General features: G+C 36.4%; 1 protein-coding gene and 1 long non-coding RNA gene across 4 annotated transcripts; both read right to left on the bottom strand.

The window, feature by feature from the left end:
• Nucleotides 1–390: 390 nt before the first annotated feature.
• On the bottom strand, nucleotides 391–6,899 carry LOC116263683 (putative cysteine-rich receptor-like protein kinase 20). The gene is made up of 6 exons (XM_050080382.1): nucleotides 6,466–6,899; nucleotides 6,207–6,290; nucleotides 5,262–5,392; nucleotides 4,922–5,131; nucleotides 1,612–1,849; nucleotides 391–514 (listed from the first exon to the last, which is right to left on the bottom strand). Exons 3-6 carry the CDS (start codon nucleotides 5,356–5,358, stop codon nucleotides 391–393), a joined length of 669 nt encoding a protein of 222 aa, XP_049936339.1. The 5' UTR covers nucleotides 5,359–5,392; nucleotides 6,207–6,290; nucleotides 6,466–6,899.
• A 367-nt stretch (nucleotides 6,900–7,266) lies between these two features.
• LOC116264384 (uncharacterized) lies at nucleotides 7,267–20,626 on the bottom strand. 3 transcript variants are annotated; one of them, XR_004174829.2, is made up of 3 exons: nucleotides 20,019–20,626; nucleotides 11,649–11,860; nucleotides 7,267–8,032 (listed from the first exon to the last, which is right to left on the bottom strand). It is a non-coding gene; the product is annotated as an uncharacterized LOC116264384 (long non-coding RNA). The 3 variants fall into 3 exon arrangements; XR_004174830.2 differs by lacking the exon at nucleotides 11,649–11,860 and adding an exon at nucleotides 8,133–8,370; XR_004174831.2 differs by lacking the exon at nucleotides 7,267–8,032 and adding an exon at nucleotides 9,169–10,945.
• Between the last annotated feature and the right edge of the window lie 3,843 nt (nucleotides 20,627–24,469).

Genomic DNA, 24,469 nt, shown 5'->3' with positions numbered 1-24,469 from the left:
CTTAATATCTCGTTTTCATCACACGTTCCTTCCAATATTTCATCGACAACTTGCAGAGTGCTGTTCTCCCCCCAAAGTCTCCATACCTACTCCAAAATTGACATTTTTTTTCATTATTTACTGTGAAAGACTTCAACAATACAGTTATCCATGGCGGAGAGTTTTTCATAGGTCTGAAAAGTCGATAGGCGAAGCACTTTCTAATTGTAATTGTATTCTTGATATTGTAATGCACATGAGCTTTGCTTGAAAATGGCTTAAGATGCCAATGGATCACCTAGATATTGTGAAATTTAAACAAGAATAGCTGTGGTAAACAAAATTAACAACGTACTAAATTGCAGAAGCACAAGCGATGTTAATCACTTACATAATTTAGTAGAGTTTCATCTAACTCTGTAAGAAGCTGTTGCTTTTTCCACTTATGATCTCCAGTAGCAAAACACCATAGCTGAAGACATCTAGCTTTACAGATACCTTATCTTCAAAAAAGTATTCTGGTGCAATATATCCACTGCAGAAGAAGAAGAAGAAGGTTTGGGCAAAATAACACTGACTAGCTACAATGCTTACACTTTTCTTGCGTGTTAGTTGAATGTTCTAGTGAATGAACTAGGCGTTACTTAAGAAAAAGCGGAGAAACAGGATATGCGACGGCCCACATAAATTATGGGATTGAGTTGGGAAATCTTAGTATTTTTGGGGGAGAATGACGATATTTAGCCCTTGTAGGTAATAAATTGATCGAGAGAAAGTTAGTCGCACCGTTTGGATTTAAGGAGGAAAAGTCATTTTGGTAATTTATTAAGAAGAAATATCCTGTATAGCATTTTTATTTTTTTCATTTTCAATTTTGACTTTTTATCAAAAAGTTTTATTTTTCAGTGTGAACTAAAGGTATTTTAGTCATTAACCATACTGCACACAAAAAATCTTGCACCAGTGTGACACATATAACTAGGTTTGTGATCGAGCATGTGGGCAATAAGTTGGGATCCAAGAGGCCTGATACTTGAGCCTTTTTTTCTGCTAGGTACAAAAGCACATGTTGTTGTGGGAGGTCGATGAGACTGAAAACCTCATGTGGACATGGCTTGGGAAAACATGCTTGATAGGTATAAAACAATCTCAGTCCTTGACTTTTATGCAAACCAACAGTTGAGAGAAAAACAAAAAAAAGAACATAAAAGGAAAAACTAGCTCACCTTTTTTTCTTGTTTTTTTCTCAACCGTCAATATGTAAAAAACGAAAAGCTCAGATTGTTTCATTTTTTTAACCCTTTCAGGTGTCAATTGAAGCAAACTAAGAGGCAAAGTGGATCAAATATATATGCTTACTCTCAAGTGAGTAATAGGCCGGGGCATCACATGGTAACTAGTCAGGTATGTGTTAGAATGGACTGGACAAGTTGGTTAGCACGCTGACTTCCGTGATCAAGACTAGTCAGCCATCCTACCCTAGGGGACAAGTTAGGAGAGTATCACTGAACTTATCTTCTTTCGGGAGGAACCTGCCAACTAAATTTGGGCTAACTGGAACACGAACACTACTTAAATGTCTGTATATGATCTATAGCTTTCACAATAAGCAACAACCAACAACCAACTTACCGAGTCCCCGTAATCTCAAATGTTTCGGCTTGTGTTTGGTTTGTGTTGAAGATCTTTGCAGTGCCGAAGTCTGATATCTTGGGGTTCATGTCTTCATCTAATAAGACATTACTTGCTTTCAGATCCCTGTGAACAATTCTCAGTCTTGAATCTTCATGAAGATATAAAAGCCCTCTGGCTATTCCATTTATGAGTTTGAAACGTACTGGCCAATCCAATTGCACGCGCTTCGTTGGCTCTCCTTTCGAAGTCAAATAAAATTAAAGGTAAATTGTGTTTTTCCTTTCTGGCAGTGTTTAGCAAATATGTAACATTAAAAAATAAAGTAAAAAAGAATTTCACGTCCAAACATCCATATATACACGCACATACATATATTAGGCAACACTTTTACTCAATTAAATTACAAAGCTAGAACCTTTTTTTGTTATAAATCATGGTTCAGCTCATTTTTTAAGTTAAAATCACAATTTATAAACCATCAAATTGGATGACGGCTTATGTATTAATTTGTTGATTATATGTTTAGGGTTCTATAAGAAAAAAAATTTAGCTCCACTCTGGTATCTCTGGTTCCACCAATACACTACAAGATGACTCCTTAAGGCAAAAGAAAACATAACGAGCAGAAGCTAAAACAAGCTTACCAAAGAGAAAATTGTGGAGACTAGTATTCCGCACATACTCATAGACGAGTATCTTCTCTTCACATTCCATAAAGCCTCCTAAAAGTCGGACAAGATTTCTATGTTGAAGTTTAGTGAGTGTCTGCACCTCATTGTCGAATTGCTTCGGACCATGCCCTGTATTGCGCGACAGCCACTTTACAGCTATTTCTTGACCATCCAGTAGTTGGCCCTGACAAAGCGAGGTATAGTTAAGGAAATTGACAGGCGTAGTAACTCTCTCGTTTTCCTAACTGATGTGTCACAAATTTTCAAGCAGAGCCGGGAAATTGAGTATGAAAGACTAGTTCGTATATGTAAACAGCACTGAATCCTCCCTCTCCAAGCTTATTTTTGAGTGCGAAATCATTGGTGGCGGCTCTGACGGTAGCCAAGTCGAGTGTTGCTTCATCATCGCATCTGCTCTCCTCAAAGCTGAATCGAACTCCACAAACAAATAAACAAGGTAAATAGGTTAATTGCATAATGGTGCCGCAGGTCCAGCAAAACGAGCCCAATTTAGTTTATCCTTTCATGCATTGGGGTACTGACAAATGAATCCGAATTTGATTTTCAAACAGAATTCGGACCGTAGTATAGACACATTTGGTAAATTTTATTTATTTAACATGATGTCTGATCTGAATTCAAATCTGACCAATATTCGTGTAAATCTGATTTTTTTTATATATATGGTTCGATTCTTAGTGGATTTTATTGACATCCCTAACCCCGGATTTGTTTGCCAAAAATGCCTCTTTCTGTATCTGCATAAACATGGTAACTTTTCTTGGATTGGCCGCCTCCATGTCAAAGACTAAGTCAAGGAAGACTTTAAGTTCTCGTGTGGCCAATTAACGTGCTGATCAAAAAAACTTGTTGCCAGTGACTTTAATTGTCACAAATCCGGATTATGGTTGAAATATTGAAAGCTTTGTATGAGACTATTTTCTATGCATGCAATGAATTACATCCGTTCTTCGTAGGATCAAGTAAATGTATTATACAACACGGTAAAGTTAGTTTTCTCGAAAAAATTTCGATGAATTTTAAAAGAAGTTAAAAAACTGAAAATCGAATGTAAAAATTATGAAAATAAAAATTTGGTAAGTACTAAAGATTGTAAAAAAACCTGAAGAAGACGTGTTTTTTCAATTCGGCTAAGAACGTTTTTTCCTGTTTTTTATTTTTTTATGTTTTTTCGGTAACAAAACCGATTTTTAGTAACACTGTTGTGAGATATTTGGACCGCTAAACCGGTGATTAAACAAATTCCTCTCCCTCTCTCTCTCCCTTTGTGTTTCTCTTTTTTATAAGGTTCCCGTCTCATTTTATCGTTAAATAAGCCAAAGCTCTGCTGGAGAGCTTTGGCTTATTTAACGATAAAATGAGTTGAAGCCCAGGGGCTGCCACCCAAAATTGCCTCAAAGGGGAATGAAGATTTACTGTTCTACGGCAGGGGTGGTTCGGATCAGGAAGCCGTTGGCCCTGATTATAAGATGTGGCTCCATGGTTGGTGGTGTGCAAGTTGTGGAGAGATAAGGGTGTATGTAGATCTCCATTGCCTAAAAAGAAAGATAGTCCGCGTCACCATCAAATCTCTCTCTCTCTCTCTCTCTCTCTCTCTCTCTATATATATATATATATATATATATATATATATATATATATATATATATATATATATATATATATATATATAATGAAAATAAAAGCAACATTTAAGTAAACAAGTGATTTTAAATAAAGACATTACATGTTAATGAACAATAACTTTAAAAGTAGAATGAAAACTGAGTTTGAAAAAAAATGAGTCATGTAAAATTAAGCCGTTTAGATCATTTTTTATTTAAAAAGTACTTAAATGTATCCAAGTACCTACTTTAGGTATGGGTACAATAACAAAAGTATGTGAACCTTATTGAAGTACTCATTTGACTTAAGATACATTGCTCCATTAGAAGAGATAAGATCTCTATGAACAAACTAAAGTTTGCTAAAAAAATGAAATCCGTGCCATTGCACTCCTATTACTTCTTACAGGTTACAAGTGTACTATGAGTCCAACCTCTCCATTTCTTAAACTCGTCTCCAAACGGTCTCTCTCTTCAATTTTGGCTAAGGAATACAGATTTGAAAAACCATAAACATAGTAAAATGGTTACAGCAGGGGCACTAGGCAAATAATTAAAGGGCATGCCTTATACGAATAAACAAATTAGTGGAAGACTACAATGTGAAAATAAACAAAATTTGTGGACCTGCTTGGACAGCTGCCCACACACACATACATGTTAAGTTCTCTTGCTCAAAAGGGCACACTTTGCATCCTTTGGCTGCTGAACACCGAGCACCTTCACTGGAACTCTACTCTTGTCATGAAGCACTCGATTTCTCTACCTACTATGGTCTATGATCAACAGCGTCGCACATTTAAAATTTGCTTATTTGAATATTAATAATTTTTAAGTGCCCCTTGAAATATGAAATTTAAATAACAGTTCGCCCCCAACCCCAAACTTATGGCTTGCCATTGCCAGTCGCCACCTCCCACAACCTCTCTGGTTCCACCACTACATTACAACACGACCTCTTAAAGGCAAAAAAATAAAAAACATAACGAGCAAATGCTAAAACAAGCTTACCAAAGAGAAAATTGTCCAGACTACCGTTGGACACATATTCATAGATGAGTATTTTCTCTTCACCTTCCATAAAGCATCCTAAAAGTCGGACAAGATTTCTGTGTTGAAGTTTAGTGAGTGTCTGCACCTCATTGTCGGATTGCTTCGGACCATGCCTTGTATTGCGCGACAGCTTCTTTACAGCTATTTCTTTACCATCCGGTAGTTGGCCTTGACAAAGCGATGGTTAGTGAAGGTAATTAACAAGCGAAGGCAATAGCAGCTCTCTCGTTTTCCCAACTGACGTGTCACAAATTTTCAAACCGAGCCGGGAAAGCATAAAAGACTACTGGATATATACCTGTAAACAGCACCCAATCCTCCCTCTCCAAGCTTATTTTTCGGTGCAAAATCATTGGTGGCAGCTCTGATGATTGCCAAATCGAGTATTGCACCATCTATCGCATCTGCTCTCCTCAAAGCTGAAACGAACTCCACAAAGAAACAAGGTAAATGGGCTAATTGCACAATGGTGCCGAAGGTCCATGCGAGGTGAAATTGGTTTGACATCTGAATCCGAATTTGATTATCAAACTGAATTCGGACCATAGTTGTTTAACATGATGTCTGATCTGAATTCAAATCTGACAAATATTTATGAAAATCTGAATTTTTTTTTATATGGTTCGATCCTTAATCTAATTTATTGACATCACTAACCCCGGTTTGGTTTGCCAAAACTGCCTCTCTCTGTATCTGCTGCATAAACATGGTAACGTTCCTTGGATTGGCCGTCTCCATGCCAAGGACTAAGTCAACTAAGACTTTAAGTTCTCGTGTGGCTAACTGACGTGCTGATAAAAAAAACTTGTTGGTAGCGACTAGTTGTTGTCACAAATCTGGAATATGGTTGGAATACTGGAAGCCTTGTTTCAGACTATTTTGTATGCATGTAATGAATTACATCTGTTCTTCGTCAAGTAAATGTATTATACAACATGGTAAAGTTAGTTTTCTCGAAAAAATTTTGGTGAATTTAAAAGAAGTTAAAAAACTGAACATCAAATGTAAAAAATATGAAAATAAAAATTTGGTAAGTACTAAAGATTGTAAAAACAACCTGAAGAAGACACTGAAAAACAAATGACGTGTATTTTCAATTTGCCTAAAAACGTTTTTCCTGTTTTTTCGACAGACTTATTTTTAATGTTTTTTTGGGAACAAAACCAATTTTAAACAAATTACTCTCCCTCTTTCTCTCCCCCTTTGTCTTTCTCTCATTTATAAGGTTCCGTTTTCTACCAACCTTGTTGTTCTAAACCATTGTCTTCTTCCTCCTTGCTCTGCAATCCGCCAGGCTTCAACTTCTTTCTCCAAAGGCAACACAATTCTGTCTTCCACCAGTAAAAGCCACAAATTAAGCAAGTAATAAGAACCACAATCATCAAGACGGAGATGACAATTATGATATACATGCGTTTTCTGCCTGCACTTTTCTGCTGGCCTGCATACATAAAATATTCTTGTCATATGAATCGGAGAGAGAGAGAGAGAGAGAGACATGCCTGATGTAGTGTTAGATGCACTGCTTGATGGAGGGCTTGAATCCGATGGAGGTGGTGGAGGAGATGGGCTCATGCTTGGAGGTAGTGAATTAGAAGATGGGCTTGGGCTTGGAGATAGTGAATTAGAAGATGGGCTTGATTTATTAGGCTTCTTTGGAGTAGATGAGGTTGGAGTCGTTGTGGTAGCAAAAAAGAGCTCCGTGTCGTACCTCACACTGCAACTTCCCGTGGCAATTTCACAGCCATGTCCATTTTCGCAAGTCGGTGGGATTTTGGAGATGGTGCTATTCAAACACTGACTGCAATCAGCGAGGCCTGTGTCCTTGGTGCACTGCACCAGCCCGTATATGGTCTGTTGATCATCGTAGGGGATGTTGGCCATAGCAAACATGAACCTTGAAGGCTTTGTTGTCGCTTGATAAGTGAGATTCTTCAGCAGACTACCCAACTTTTTTGTTAAAGGCTTCGGGGTGTTCCACTTTATCATTGGTCCAATGCCAACTACCAGAATCATCGACATTGAGGAGTCCAAAGAAGTTGGTGTTGGAGTAGCGCAACTGGCACTTTTCATACCATATGATGGCATCCATATTACAAGGACAGTATCCAATGACTTGTACAGTGGAATTATGGATGCACTCCTTGCAGCTATCCTGGTCAATGTCACCCCTGCACTGCACCAGACCATAGACTGTATCCGATCCTTCACCCACTGTAGTGTTGGAAAAACCAGTATGAAGAGCATCGTTTGTCAAGGTGGAGAAGGGGCTGCGCATATTTACTTCAAACACACTTCCAACCATGTAATTCAGTGACGTTGCAGCGGTTATTAATATAGTCGTTGGTGCTCATTGCATGGTCGACATGGAAGGAAAGCAGGAGGAGGAGGAGGAGGAGGAGGATGTGGAAGCCTACCTTCAACAAGCTTGGCACCATTACAGGGTAAACCATCTCCAATCCTCTTAGCTATGGATTGGAGGAGAACAAAATCTCCGCTGTGGAGCTTTGGCTTGTTTAACGATAAGATAAATACAAGCCCCAAATGCATTTTTAGGTGCTGCTCAGAAAATCAGTTGAAAGGGGAAGGAAGATTTCATGTTCTATGACAGGGGTGCTCTGGTCAGGAAGCCCATGGCCCTAATTATAAAATGTTGTTCGATGTTGGTGCTCTGCAATTTATGGAGAGATAAGGGTGTATGAAGATCTCCATTGCCCAAAAAGAAAGATATTCTGCATCACCATCAATCGCATGGAGGGTGAAAAGTGAACTGCATGTATGACAGGAATCCTGGTGTGTTTCTCAACCCTTACCGTTAAAGGGCAAGTCTGTGTCGACCTTGCTAGTTGGATTGGGGAAGGCACCTAAGAGGCCCCAATTATAAGGGTGTCTGAAGATCTTCATTTCCCTAAAAGAAAGATAGTCCGCGTCACCATCAATCGCATTGAGGGTGAAAAGTGAACTGCATGTATGATGGGAATCCTGGTGAGTTCCTGAACCCTTGACCGTTAAAAGGGCAATTCATGTCGACCTTGCTAGTTGGATTGGGTGCTTTCCCCTATCCTTATCCTAAAAGATAAAATTCGTTATGATTAATATATTCATTTAAAAGGAAAAAAAGGAAACCAAGAAGTAACTTATGATCAAACAACAACATGCAATAACCAACCTACTCCATAACCTCAGGTGTTTGAGTTTGTGTTTCCTGTGTGTCAAAGACCTTTGCAATGACAAGGTAGAGATTTTGGGGTTCATGTCTTCCTCTAATAAAATGTTGCTTGCTTTTATATCCCCATTAACAAATCTCAGCTGATCCAGAATCTTCACGAAGACATAAAATCCCTCTGGCTATGCCATTTACGAGCTTCGAACGTACTGCCCCAGTCCACGCTCTGTTGGCCTCTCTTCTAGAAAACATGACTTTTATTCAGTCAAATGGGGCAGACTGTCTTTTGTGTTACAAATAATGCTTTGACTCTTTTTTTTTAATCATGATTATTAGTCCCCGTGAACGCATAGGTCAATTAAAAAAATAAATGTAGAAGACAACGGATGTAGGATATAAGAGCTAACCTGGTTATGTGCACACCTCTCTTGTGCACTGTTTTTTTTGGTGCACATGACCAAAATAATTCAATTAAAATACAAAAAGATACTTTTTAAAGGAGTGAAAAATGATTGCAAAAAAGAAAAAGTCCATAATGTTCATCACTTTATAAAAAAATTAAAAAAATACCTTCATCTCCATTTTGGTGCATACACAGTACTGTGCACACAACTCAATCTTTACGAAGAGCACCAACCAATCTTTAAACGGCCTTATGTAATTAATCAAAGTACATTGTTTTCCTACTTCTAACGTATCAAGTGTCGCTTTTGTGCATCAAATGCGTATTTTGGTATTTAATTGGAATACACAATTAGTCCATTGATCCTCAAGGGACATAATTGTGATTGAACAACATAGCATATACCGCATCTACCCATGTACGAATTAAAACCTGTGGTTTATCTTGTCAAAACCTTCAGAAGGGACATTCTTTTATTCGGCATTCTTTCTTCTCATCAATTAAATGATGGGGTCACCCTGTCCATCTTGCAGCGAAAAAAAAACATCGACACCTGCCAAACGTGGATGTCGTCTCAAGGAAATCATGGATGCTTGTAACAGAAAATTTTGATTGATCCTTTCTGACTGTTGTTGATAGAACACGTTAGAGACAAGTAACACAGCAATCGGAAGCAGAAAAAGGCGACGGAAGATGCAGTTTAACTTTATTTACATAGGTACTACAGACTTTATAGCCACTTACAGAAACAAGGAAAAGAATCAGAAATCAAGAAGAAATACTTATTTGCGCTTTACGAAATAATATAATCCTGTCTTTGTATTTCTTTGTGGCTGAACACATCTGCAGATAATGATGTTGAAAACACCCTTCATATGCTCCACTACCCATAAACACATGCTTATGATATACTTTAAACTTGAGACCATAACTGCCTGATTTCAGAGTGCTCTTGAACACTTCAGCTACATTACTAGCTTTAACAGCGGTCCATTGAACGGAATGAAAAAAAAGAAAAAATGTTTGAAATGCTTTTCTCTGTCCCTTCTGTTCAGCTACCAGATTTGTATGCAAATATTAGGCCATATTCGAAACGTTTGCTTTACATGCTACACTATGCCGTTCTTTCTGAAGACACAATTCAAAAGGCAAAATCCAACCAAGATACTATAAAACCTGGATCTTGCATTTCATTTTGCTAGTTTTCCCTGTATACCCAGCATGCGGTTAGGACCACTGAGAGATTTCGAGAAAAAAATAATGTAAGAACATAGTTTGTTTTTAATAAAAATCTTTAGTTTAAAAAGTAGTTAGCAAAGTCTATCTAGTAACTGTGATTTCTCCGCTGGAGAGAGGTTTGACCAATTTAACAAGAAAATGGAAACAAATGTCAGCTGTTCTTCCAGTTATCCATTTTTATCTTCATCCTTTGCCATTGCAGTTATGACTTCAAGTTGAGGCAATCCATCATCCTTACTTGGCTAACTGCTTAATCTATTCATCCTTATTAACTATATTTAGCTTCCACCGACCTCATACATAGCTCCTCAACTCCACCTTGGCTTGTATGAATCAACTAACTATCAATGAGAATCGACAATGTTGATTATGTTCAAACATTTCTAGAATGTACTTCGAGTTACCACCGATATGAATATATCTGCTCCATTCTCTTCGGTCTTTACCTTGGTTAAACTAACATGGATCTTCAGATGATATCCACTCACTAACCTTATAGCATGGAATACTTGGTTTTTGGCTAAATGAATAACACTTTAGCTGTCGCAGCTCCTCGGCATACCTTTTTTATCCAAACCAAGTTGTCTGAGTACTCCTTCTACCATAATGCTTTTTCTCTGGTTTCTATTAGACCCATATATTCAACTTCCATAGTAGAGAGAGTTGTGGTTCCTTGAAATACAAAACTGGACCACCATAAGGTAAACAGACACCCAATCATTGATTGTCTAGGGTCTAAAGCTCCACTATATTTTGCATCCACATAACCAATTTCTTGTGGTGATGATGAATTATCAAATAAACTGCATATATCTTGTGAATTTGCATATATTTAATGGCATTCTTGACTGCTAACGAGTGCATCATCCTTGGATTGATCATGAATTGCTCACACACTAACCACTTGACAAAGAACTGGTTGGGTGTACATTAGACAACTTACAGTGTTTATGTATGGTACTTTTTCTGTTTGCTCCACCTATTCTTTTGACTTAGGACTGTCATCTTTGGTCAACTTCTAGTCAATTAGCAATGGTGCTGAGACCGGTCGAGCATCAGCCTTGTTGTTGCATGTAACTTGTCTGGTTCACCCATAGCTTGCTAGTCTTCATGTTTCTCTTGATTTCCATACCAAGAATCTTCTTTGCTTCACCAAGATCCTTCATTGCAAAGTCTATATAGTGACTTCAACCATATTAGCTTAGACTTGTTTTCAAAAACAACTAACATATCATCAATGTATATAGACAACATTACATATGAACTGTCTTTCAGCACCTTGAGATACACATGACAATCATAGTCACAATGAACAAAACTATGACTAATCATAATGGAATCAAACATTTGTGCTATTCTTGTGGAGTTTGCTTCAAACCATACAAAGACTTCTTTAACTTGCAAACTCAATTTGCTTTGCCTCGGACTTGAAAGCCTTCAAGTTGCTCACATAAATTTGTTCTTCTCCATGTGAAAAAGTTTATATTAAGTTGATGTAGTTCTAAATTAAGCAATGTGACCAACATAAGTATCACATGATTGAAGTATGCCTAAAGATGGGGAAGAAATCTTATTCCAATCTAATCCTTTTTCCAAGCATATATCATATAGTGACAAGTTTGGCTTTCTATTTTGTAGCTCCATTGTCAAATGTTGCTTCATTCTTCTTGTAAAACCCACTTGCAACCAATGGGTTCCTTTCTCTTGGGCAACTCCACTAGATCCCAAGTTTCATTTGAATGGAGAGACTTCATTTCTTCTTGCATAGCCATCAACTAATGATTTATCTTTTTTTATGTTGAGTGGCTTCTCATAGCTCATTGGTTCATGAAGACCATCAAACAATGCAAACACAATTGAATTACAGGTAGACGTACCTTTGGAGTGGCCTTGTTGTTCTGTTTGGTTGAACCATAGCTATTGAATGTGACTGAATGAATCTTCTATCTCTGAACTTGTGTGAACAATAAGTTCATCATCATTCCATTCCGTGTTTTGTTGCTCCACCATAATAGTTTGCTTCTTAACCTGATCCTTTTGAGATTCATCATCTAATGGCGTTGATGTGGTTCCTTTCATTATAGAGTGCCTATCAAAAACCACGCTCATACTAATAAAAAGATCTTGGGTTATTTGGATCCCACAATCTATAAATCTTTACTCCTTTTTTATACAGCAAATATGTATTTTATTGATTATCTTGGACTTGAACATAGGCAATACATCCAAATATATGAAGAACAGTGTAATCTATTGTCTTTCTTATCCAAACCTCTTGAGGCACCTTGAAGTAGATGGTACTCAAATGAATTTTGATTACAATAACATGTAATGGCTGTTGACTCTATCCAAAATAGCTTGGGAAAAGCAGTAGTCAATCACATGCATCTAGCACACTTTAATGAAGTTTGATTTATCCTTTCAACCATGGCATTCAGTTGTGTTGTTCCTTTGCAAGTAAAGTGCCTTATAATACTTTCTACTCTGTAGAATTCTTCAAACTCTTGGTTTTTAAATTCTCTTTCATTATTGCTTCGTAGATATTTTTGATTTGTTTTCTTGTTTGCTTTTCTATAATGGTTTTGGTTCTTTCCATTCACAAAACACCTCATTTTTATGCTTCATAAAGCAAACCCAAACCATTCAATAAAAATCATTAATGATGCTCATGAAATAGTGTAATACAACTACAGAAGAATGCTACACTGTGCCCTAAACATTTGTGTGAATATATTATTGGATGTCTCTACTTATGTAAGAACGAAGTTCGAAACTCGCTTGATGTTGCTTTCCTTGTATACACCAATCACAAAAACTAATGCCATGTATCTTGAGCCCTTTCAAAAGTATCCTATGGAGCTCTTTCATACCTTTCTCTCCTAGATGTGTGAGTCTCATTTACCACATTTTAGAGTCATCATTCATTTGATCATCAGAAAATACCTTGGTTGCATTACAACTAATATTCCCTTTGACAATTTAATTGGACCATTTGATGTTGTTAATTGTAGCCAGCAACATTTAGGCACCCTAAAGATATTAAAGTTTCTTTAAATTTTGGACATGTTGTACCTCACAATGCTTCATTGCTACTCCATAAAACATCTTAATTTTTAGAATTTCAATGCTAATAACTTTGAATTTAGCATTATTATTCATAAAATAGTTCCTCCATCACAAGAAATATAGGAATTAAACCATTATCAATGTGCACACATATGATATGATTCACCTGCATCCAAAATGTAGTAATCTGTTAAAGACAGACATTCATGATATGCTGAACATAAATACTCATTAGCATCTATTTCTAACAAACTATTTGCTTTTGCAACACCAATAAAGGAAGAGGTTGATATAGATATCGTCTTCTTTTGATTCTTATGATCACCTAAGTTCATTAATGTTTTGCAAAATCTTGACGTATGACTCTCATGGCGGTAAACACATCGACATCACTATTATCTTTCCTAGATCCTCTTGATTTAAATCGATAGTTCTTTTTAGAAAAATTTTTTCCTTGGTTTTTGTGTGACCTCTTTTCTCCATATCCATGACTAGTCCTTCTGCTTACATTTCACTAGTACCATAGTTTTTCATATTCTTTTAATAAAATAAAGAGTACTATTTGCATTATCTAACCTAACTGTCTTTCTTCCAAAGAGTATTGTGGTTACTAAATAATCATACGACCTAGCTAACATCTTAATCAAGAATGCTGCCTTTTTTTACCATCTATTTAACACTCTTACTCAGAAGTTGAGAAATAAGTAAATTCATTAAGATGCACAAGAATATTTTCTCCCTCTTTCATGTGAAGGCAATAAAGTCACTGCTTCAGATGTTGTTTGTTTATGTGATTCTTACCCATATTCTTGTTTTGTAGGTTGTTCCTAATTTTTCTTGTCATTTTTTCATGGATAATGTTGTGGATGTCATTGTCTCCTAAGTGTTGTTTGATTGCACTTACAACTGGCCTTTGCATCTGCCATGTTACATTGCTTGCCTGCCATCCATCCCTGCCACTTACCACATCCCATTAGATTAGCAAGTCCTGCATATGTTGTTGATATGAGCAGAAGTTATTTTTTCCCTTAAACTTCTCAATCTTATGCTTTGTTACTCGACATCTTTCACTAAGCTCTGATACCACTTGTTATGTCTCTCTAATGAACAATATAAGGGTTTCAACTAGCAACATATCTGAAAAGAATAAAAGGAAGAAAAAAGCACACAATGTTTAAGGTCGTTCAATTTAAACACCCTGTGTCTACCATCAAACAAGTGAGGTAGTCTTCTCTCTCTCTCTTTCTCTCTCTCTCTCTATTTATCCTTCTTTCACTATTTTGGAAGCACACAGTACAAGCCTGAATTGTGAGCCTTTTATATGCAAGGCTCTACATCAGATTAGTTCTTAGCCGACATTTAAAAGTAATGATGGGGTGGGGATAAACAAAAGCAGTGCCAAATGTCTTCCTAGTTGTCCATTTCTATATTCATCCTTTGCCTAAAGGAAAGACTTCAAGCTGAAGCAATCCACCATCCATATTTGGTTAACTACTTAATCTTTTCATCTTTTCCAACTTTCTCTAGCTTCCACCAACCTAACACACGGCTCCTTCACCAACCTTTTCATTCTTGTGCAAGCCAACCTCAACAATTAATAATGCCTTTTTACATAGATGGTCTCGACATGATGCAACCACTTATATATATTGATCTGATACTACCACAATCTTATGTAAAATTAACAAAGACTTAATATGGCCTAAGGCAATTATTTCTAGAATGGTTTTGGGAGACTCAAAGGCTATTTACTCAGCCATGGTTTTTAAGTCTAGTTTTAATTTATTTTATTTATTTTTCCTAAAAAAGGCAAGAATTACTAGGATTAATTTATGTGGATAATATCATAGTTACTAGCAGCAAAAAGAAGATTGTACCTAATCTTCTTTCCTTTTGAAGTTATACATTGAGATGTTTTGGGGCTGTCTCATTCATGGATGTCTGTCATGGAGGTGGTTATTAGGGATAAAACTGCTACTATGTCTCATTCATGGATGGGTACTCAAAGTATACATGGATATACTTACTTTCTTACAAATCTGATGTTGAGCATGCTTTCAAGCTTTTTAAAAACAAAATTGAAAAGTTATTTGATGCAAAAATCAAATATTTTCATACTAATGATGGAGCAGAATGTGCACTAATCAATAAGTTTTTTCAAGACTATGGTATAGAGTGACACATTTATAGAGCGACACATTTTTTGCCCACATACCCACAAACAAAATGGAACAGCTGAAAGAAAGCACAAGACTACAGTGGAGAAAGGGCTTACCTTGCTTAAACATAGTGGTGTTCCTAAGGAGTTTTGGGCTTACTCATTTTCTAGAGTAATTTTCTAGGATATTCCAACTTTCACAAAGGCTATTTATTCCTCAACCAAGGAACCTCCAAAATCATCATTAGTAGAAGTGTAATTTCAATGAGACAAAACATGGTCTCTAGTTCCACTAGATCCGTCATATGCAATCATCAGATCCAAATGGGTTTTTAAACTCGAACATAAATTAGACGGGACTCTTGAACGGTACAAAGCAAGACTGATGGCCAAAGGATTTGATCAAATTGAGGGTAATAGATTATTTTGAAACATTCAATCCAGTTGTGAAGTCTGTCACTGTGTGCATAGTACTTTCCCTTGCTCATCATTTAATTGGACAGTGAGGCAACTTGATGTGACAACGCCTTTCTCCATGGAAACTTAAATGAAGTTGTTTATATGCTCCAACCACCTGGTTTACATGGCCCAGCTTGCCCACACTATGTTTATAAACTCTAGAAGCCCCTTTATGGACTCAAACAGGCTCCAAGTGCATGGTATCAATGATTATGTCAAACTTTGACTCAACAAGGATTTTCTCTATCACAGACAAATATATGATTATTTACGCTCCACATATGAGGACTTCATCTTACACTCCCATGTCTATATGGCATTAGCTTACTAAGGTCGACACACCTGTTTCTGATTCCACTCTCTATAGGCAGAGCGTTGGCAATCTTCAATATTTAACTATAACTCGGCTGGATCTAAGTTATGTAGTAAATAAAGTGTGTCAATTTATGCAATGTCTTACGATTGATCATTGGACTGTTAAATGGATCCTAAGATATGTTAAAGGTACTATCCAATATGGTCTTCTTATTAGACCTAGTACCAATCTTCAACTCCATGTGTACGGTGATGCAGAATGGGCAGGGCACCCAGATGATAGAAAATCAGGAGTGTTTGCTGTATATCTAGGCCCAAGTCTTGCTTATTGGAGTTTGAAGAAATAAATGGCGGTTGCACGCTCATCCCCTGAAGCTGAATTTAGATCAGTTGCTAATACGGCTGCAGAATTACCATGGATTCAACATCTTTTATGTGATTTGGGAACCAACATATCCAACAGCCCAATTATTTGGTGCGATAATATTAGTGCTACATACATGACCGCCAATCCAGTTTTGCATCAGAAAAGCAAGCACATCGAACTTAATGTCTATTTTGTCAGTGATCTTGTTGCTAAGAATGAATTCCTTGTCCAACGTCTACCATCATCGCACCAGTTAGCAGATCTCCCAACTAAAGCTTTAAACAATGATGAGTTCCTTCATGGCAGATAAGAACTCAATGCTCATGTTAGACCATTGAATTTGAGGGTGGATCTTAGAGATCCAGATCCAATCCAGACAAGATCCAGATCTAGTAATGAAGGAAGTTTCAACTTAACAAATAACAGAATATTCCAGAATAAAGAGATATGCACAACCAAAAAAAATCGAGGCTGACAACTCAGCCACATCTTGAGAAAGATACTGCCACAGATATTGTTTGAATGGATAAGGAAACAAATCATCTCCTTTGTCATCAGATCCAAAACTAAAGGGGAGAAAAACTCCCTTAATCGAGCGATTGTAATCTCTATACAAAATGATGAGTATTGAGGGTGGTACCATGGATTTAGGAGGGTGCTCTCCGTACGACATTGAAGTGTTTTCTCTTTCTCTCACTACTTTATTCTCTCTCTTGCTCCAATCTTCTTCAGTCACTTACTATGATGTTTGTCATAAACATATAATATATTAGGACCATTTCAGAGATGGACTCATTTAAATTCTCCAACCTATACATCATTTGGGGCTCCCAAAAACAAATTGAATGTCATTCTACAATTTGGTTTGTGATTTGAAGTTACAACAAGTTCTTGATTTGACCTCTCTCTCTCTTTCTCTCATTTCTCCAAACCAGTGTTGTACAAATTGGTTTATGAACAGAATCGGCAGGGATGAGGATGATTCCCCCAATTATCTGTGTGAATCCTATCAGAAAGGAAAATCAGCAAGCTAATATATCGGAGAGGAAAATCAGCAAGCTAATATATCGGAGAGGAAAATCAGCAAGCTAATTTTCAGGAAAGATAAAATCAAGAAAATCTCTCCTTTTACACAGGATTGTTGATCTTCCAATCCCAAGAGTTTTGGATCTGCACATATCTGTAAACTTTTATAGATACTCAAATGTATGTGGAATGGAAAAATCTTTTGGCTCATTCATCTTCCTCGTCTCTCTCTTTTCCTCACGCTTTCCTTCTCATGGTATCAGAGCTCAGTTTGCGTTGGAACGAGAGTGGGAAGCAGAAAAACAGAGGAAGCAGACAAGAAGCTACTGCGACAAAATCTCCTGGCGCTGTTTCTCTAGGAAGATTCATCTATCAAGCCATAGGTCTGTGGAATCGTCTATGTCTCAAGGATCTTTGAGAATTTTTTCAGAATTTTTGAGACTGTTGTTAAAAAGAAATGGAATTTTGAAGCACTGCTACTCTTAGGCAGACGCCATTTCCATTTCTTCCTTCCAAGAGAAACTTTGATCGATTTTGGGGCTTCCCAGTTGTTTTCCACCGGCTGATCGATCCCGCAAGGTTGATCCAAGGACGGTGAGTGCTTTGGCTCCCTCATTTTTAAGCATCTGCTAATCAGAAGTCTGGTTTCCCCTTTTTCTGGTGATACTCGAGAGTTTCTGGTGCAAAATCAGTACTGGATCAGCATCAAATCATGTGGAAACCCATCCTGGAAGATAGAGGATGAAATTTCAAACAAATGGAGGGGTAGAACGCCAGATTTGGGCCACGGACGATGGAGAAATTGATCACAAAAGATTTTCGGTGTTTTTCTTCATTTTCCGGCAATGGAAGGAGATTTCCGATGAAAACGAGAATCCCAACAGAATATTTCTACTAGAATCACCATGTTCTTCTGTCCTCGGTGAGTCTTCGATCACCGTGTCCCTCAGTGACATGCTTCACCTTTATTCGCGTGTCTCGCCGCACTTCATGCAACCGTGTCATTTGAACTTGACGAATCTTACTGGTGTGCCAGCATGTCGCGCAACGAGGCCCCCCATTTAAGCAAGTTCTGATGCTTTTGAATTGCAGGCAATACTGGTTATAAGATGTGATTCTCATAAAACCGAAATGGCGTGACAGGAAGGAACATCGGCAAACAACGTAAAGGTCAGTGTTGCTTTGTCACAACTTACCGAAGAACAGGTCAATCAATTGGAATCTTGGTTGAATGTTGATACTTCACCGGCTACTACAAATCTAGTAGGTAAACAAACATCTACAACTCATTTTCCTTGGGTTGTTGACACCAAAGCCTCATACCACATGACACCTCATTTCCATTTACTGTCTAATATCAAAACTCTACCAAAAAATCATGTGATCAACCTACCAAATGGACATCAAACACTAGTCTCTATTACTAGAACAGTTTATCTTTCAGCTTACTGATGTCCTATATATTTCTGATTTTAACTACAATTTACTATTAGTTCCAAAGCCTACCAAGACCATTAATTGTGTTGCTGTCTTTTTATCAACCTATTGTGCTTTCCAGGACCCTTTGTCGAGGAAGCTGATTGGAGTAGGTAACTTAAGCGATGGACTTTACCATCTTCTTCTTCCGTCTACTTCACATGCTTTGCTTGCTTCCCCTAGTAACAAGGCAGCTCATATATGGCATATGAGACTTGGACATCATTCATTTGATGAGACTTTTTCGTTGAATGAAAACATTTCTATTTCCAAGCATGATTCTCCTTTTGATGCTTGTCTTAGAGCTAAATTCACTCGTTCACCATTTCCAAGTAGTGCTAGTAGAGCAAGTGATCTTTTCAGCTTGATTCATTGTGATATTTGGGGAGGATATGCCACACCATCACACATGAGAGCACATTATTTCCTCACAATAGTGGATGATTTTACACGATCTACTTGCGTTTTCTTGATGAGGTTCAAATCTAAAACATTTTCTTGCTTAAGTCGTTTTTGTGCAATGGGCGAAAGCCCAATGATAGCAAATCACTACCCGGACCTGGGCCCGTTTTGGGCCGGGTACCCGCCGGCAACCCAGCCCGGTGCCCAGGCCTACATAAAAGGCACTACTTAAGATAGAGTCCCATTTATGGCTAGCTAGTAGCTACCACATGAAACGAAGATCTTGCAATACTCACTATTGTTTTTTTATACAAACAAAATTATAAATAAAAAAAAAAGTAAAAAGGATATGAAAGACCATTTTTTTTAATAATCATTCTCTCCTTTGCTGGCATGCTGTGCCCGGCCCTTGTCACCACCGAATGCATTAGAAAATTTATTTTCCTATTTGTCTTCTGTCGACAGTCACATCATTCCAGATTTGCATTTTTAGTGGTAAACTTTTTATCAAATAAATTCTAGGAAAAGTATAAGGAGGGTAAAATTTTACATTTTACACATCTAGGCCATGTTTGATGGCTTGAAAGTTTTTCTCTGTAAAAAAGAACTTTGTGTTCATTGCACAAAAAAAAAAGATTATGGCTGATAAATTTTGTTATGATTGTGTCTCAAACAATTACAAAGCAACAAGAAAGTGTGTATCAAACCAAAACAACAAGCAAAAACTAATGCTTCACATTACCTATATTAGAATAATCACTATAAAAAATTAATAGAGAAACAAAATTTTAAACCAGTGGCACAAAAGGAAGATAGATAAAGCCTGCCATCGATGTTGTAACAATTAAGGCGAAATAAACCGCAAGAAACTAAAAAATGCTGTTGTTGAGGTTTGGAAAAAACTACCAAATTGTAACAAAAAAAAATATAAAAAACCGCCACAAAAATTGCTGAAAAAAAGAAAAAAAAATTCCTTACCCAAGAAACACTAAAATCCTCTCAGAAAATCCATCACCTTGCCGAAGCAGGGAAAATTGGACCGCCTTCATCCCCAAACCCAACCACGCTTCCAAATCGTATGAAGAACGAAGCCCCAAGGTTCCGTCGCCGCCCCAATGCTGATGGAATTAACGGTGAAGAAATCGAAGATTAGCCAAGATCTACTCGCAACCAGTATCCAGCATCACCTCGGCTGTCGCCGGAATTATAGGGTTTCCAAGCTCCAAAGGAACGAAAAAAGGAAAACGAGAAGCACTGTTCTGTTAGAGGGCATCATTTAGGAAACTCCAGAAGGCACGAAGAAACCCTATGAAGTCTCACCTCTCCTCATTTCTTCTCCTCCCTTTCCACGCTCTGTTGCGCCATTCTTCCTTTTCATTATCCTCTCTTTTTCTCTCTCTCTTTCCCTTTCTCTTTCTAAACCAGCCATCTCTCCCTCTTTCCCAAATCCAACTACGTCCGCCATTCTCCCTCATCACACCATCCCTCTCCCTCTTTCAACCAACGTTCCTCCTCTTTCCCTCTCCCTCAGCTCCACTTGTAGGCACTGCAAGAAGATGAAGAAGAGAAGAAACTCAAAGAGAGAGAAAGCGTCTGAACCAAGCCCCTACGGTCAAAAGTGGACCCTATAATAGGGTCTGACTTTTTTTCGGGTGAAATTTCCCCAAATCCCAGCGTTCAAGCAAAGGAAATTCATGTGATTATTAAAATTCAAATTAAAATTGATAAAGTTTGTAATAGTTAGTTAATTAAATGTTTTTCTTTTCTTCCCTCACTTAGCCATCACACACAAAAAAACGTCTGTTCTAGCTCATCAAACACACTTCATTTTAAGATGAGCTGAAATTTCTACTCTTCCACCCTTTACCAAGGAAATTTTCTCTGGGTGAAATTTCAATTCCAATTCCATGCCACTTGATCTAATATGTCCTTTAATTCAAAAAAGTTGTATCTAAATACCTTAGGATTAAATTAAATAAGCAGTTTCTTAACGAAATTCAAATTTAACCATTGTAATATTAGTTTATTGAATATATATATATATATACACACACACTCTGTTACAAAAATGAAATCCAAATCCAATTTCAATCCTAAGGCAAATTTGGTAAAAGCTGGACTCCTCCAGCCCACTAGAGTGACAGGAGTCATGCACTTATATCATTTATCATTTAAAATCACACCTTTCATACTTATAATGACAATTTAAATATTCTCAATCTAAAACTTGCAATTTAAACTTAATTTAATTTGTACTCTTGATCCCTCCCCCCCCCCCAAAAAAAAAAACATTTCCATACATGGTATTTTGTTTTGAAGGTGCCATATTAGTGATCTTTTTCAGAAATTTAATTCTATGGAAATTGTCCTAATGTGTTTCATAGTTTCAAGATTTTCCTAGTGAATCAGAAAAGTGGTCATTTAAAATAAAGTCTCTTGAATTTTTTTTTGACAAACTTATTTAAGTTTCCATGATAAATTGAAAATTAAATCATAAAAAGATGCGCACATGCTTTTTATGTGATGGCCGGAAATTGTCATGCATATATGATAAAGCAATGAAAATTTTTAATCCCTTAAAGTTAGAAATATTAGGCAATTTGTACTTTTTAATGCAAAAATGAATCAATGGCATGACTAGCATTTTAATTCTAAGGTTACACTTTTTATATTTTAAAAAAGAAAAATTGATTTCAATTTTGAAATTTTACATTTATGAATAAAATTTATTTTTTCTTATATACGGTTTAACATTTAAAATTAATCAGCAGAATGCTTGATTTTTATTTTATCGATTTTAATGTATATCTATAATAATTTTTTTTTTTGTTAATGTTGCCATGGACTTTGTCAAAACAAAATTTTAAAAGACCACCAAAAAGATGGTTAAAAAAATACATTGAATTTCTTTTCAGTTATCCATTTAAAATTCAAATTTAGGGAAAATATATTCTAGTTAATTATTTTGTATAAAAAAATTACTTGCGTCCACGTAAGAGGTTAGTGGTGATTCTAAAAGTTTTAATTTGAAATTAAGTGAGGTAAGTGAAACTTTAAACTGTTTAGTTAATGTGTTTTCGAATAGCAAAAAATCAGCGAATGACTACCTTCAAAAGGCTTTTCTTTTATCATACGGCAAAAAATCTTTTATTTACTCGCTCTATATATGCCGTTTTAGCTACTTGTTTTTGGATCTTTTATACACTTAATGCTCTGCATTCCCTTTTGTATCTTTGTGCATAATCATTTTTTGTTAATAAAAGGTGGAAGACATGCACTTTCTGTTACAAGATATGATACAAGGCACTAAGGATGTCAAAATGATCGGGTTGGGATCCAGTAAATATTTGTCAATATATATATATATATATGTATATATATATATATATATATTCCATTTCTCATTCCTCTCAACAGTGGCATGCTTTTTCTGAGTGCATGTAATGGAAAGAGAGAAGGTAAGTGAAAGGTGAAGAAGAAATAGAGGAGAAGAGGAGACGGGAGAGAGAAATGAAAGGAGGACAAGAGAGATGAGGAAAATGTTAGCAGGATATTCTATTTCTCATTCGTCAACAATGGCATGCTTTTTCTGACTTTATTTAATGGAAAGAGAGAATGTAATGTGGGAGGTGAGAAGGAGATGGATCTGAAGGGGGAGAGAGAAATCAAGGGAGGACCAAAGGGATGGGGAAAATGTTGGCAGCCTTTTTAACTTTGACGGTAAAGTTGAACCATTAATTGATCTGTACATAAAAGTACCATATTAAAGAAAATATAAGTTATTCTTCTTTTCATATATAACTGATCTTGTGCTTTTCACAAGGATAAAAAAATAGAATATAGCAAGAAAAAACAATTTTATTTCCGTTTTGTCTCAAAATAAAAATAAAGTCCGCAATATTTTATAATTATTTAATACTTCGTCGAGAATTTAAGTTCTCATGAGTTTGAAAAATAAAAACTAAAGCACTATCTGAAATAATGGTCTTAATTAATAGTAAGAACACGATGTTTAATATCAGACCTGGCACACACATGCTCACAATTTTCTTTTTTACCATTATGATCATCATTGCCTTTTTTGTTCGGAAAATTCATGAGTCAAAACAAGTCAACTTCGTGAACCTCAAACTGGACAATATTGCTTCACACCAGCTGCATGTTTCGTACCTCTAATATTATGGCTAAACTAATTTTTCTCTCTTTTGAGATTATGTGTGAAGCAATAATAATTTTGAATAAGAGTTTCATGCAATTAAACCTTTAGATGAAGCGTTAGAAGGAGTTCATAATACTTGGCCGGCATGAATTCATGATCAATTGCATTGGTGGCAAACAGCTTCAATTGGTAGCGGACTCCAGATTGCACATGTCAACTTTATGTATTTTAAGATATGTTAAGATACTAAAATTTGTGTCATTGTCACGAATATAACTTATAGCTTTTAATGGTGAGGCTTTTCTGTGGTATGATTCCACAAAGCTGTTTTTTTCAGACGATCTAGGCAAAACTTGACACAAATTTTTAAAAGAAATCCTAGAAATACAAATGTAAAAAGATAAAAATAAAAAGATACCGTAATAAAGACTTTGTGCCAAAAATGTGAAAAAATGTGCTTTTGCGTGCTTTAGATTATTTTCATTTTGAAGTGTTTCTAAAAAAGACTTTTTTTTTGGTTTTTTTATCATAATCTGCATAATGACCAGAATCTTCTAGATTATCAAAAAAGTAACTTTTTTTTAAAAGGACAAAAAGTTTGTAAAATGTTAAAAACCCAAAAAGATATTTCTAATTGTAAAAATTACTAAACTTGTCGACAAAAAGGAGTTTCCACATAAAATGTACATAGTGGCATGTACACGCAACAAATATATGGGGGAGGGTTGAAGTATTTTAGAAATTTTTAACTTTTTTATACTTTTTTTACAATCTTCTTCTGTCTTATTAAAAAAATTCTATTTTATCAGAACTCGTGATATGAAAGTTGATGATATGAAAGTTGATGCACAATGACACCTTCCCCACTGCACCAAACGAAGGCTTAGGCCCTGGAGGATGGGGGTGGGGGGGGATGGTAGAGAGCTTTGACTCTATGTTCCCTATTAGGATGAAATACCCTTTCTATTCTTTCAACTGTCTGCTAGTTAATAACAAAAAAAGGTCGGCTACTAACAAACCATGCCACTTATACTTTCTTAATGCAATGCATTGCAAATAAGTTAAGAATATGTTAAAAACTTTGGGCTAAAGATGCATTACACATTTTTTTGTTATTTTCAATGGGTGCTTCAAATAAGGGACTTTAGATCTTTTGCTGAAATCCAAGAGACATAGACACGATATGGGAGAGTGGGTCGCATTTGTTAAGATCTAGATTTCTATTTGATCCGATCTAAATAAAGATCTTAACATTTATGAAGGTCCCATC

Source organism: Nymphaea colorata, chromosome 11, assembly GCF_008831285.2.
Source record: "Nymphaea colorata isolate Beijing-Zhang1983 chromosome 11, ASM883128v2, whole genome shotgun sequence".
Taxonomy (NCBI): domain Eukaryota; kingdom Viridiplantae; phylum Streptophyta; class Magnoliopsida; order Nymphaeales; family Nymphaeaceae; genus Nymphaea; species Nymphaea colorata.
The sequence above is the reverse complement of the archived record's forward strand: the minus strand, read 5'-3'. Positions and strand labels throughout refer to the sequence as shown.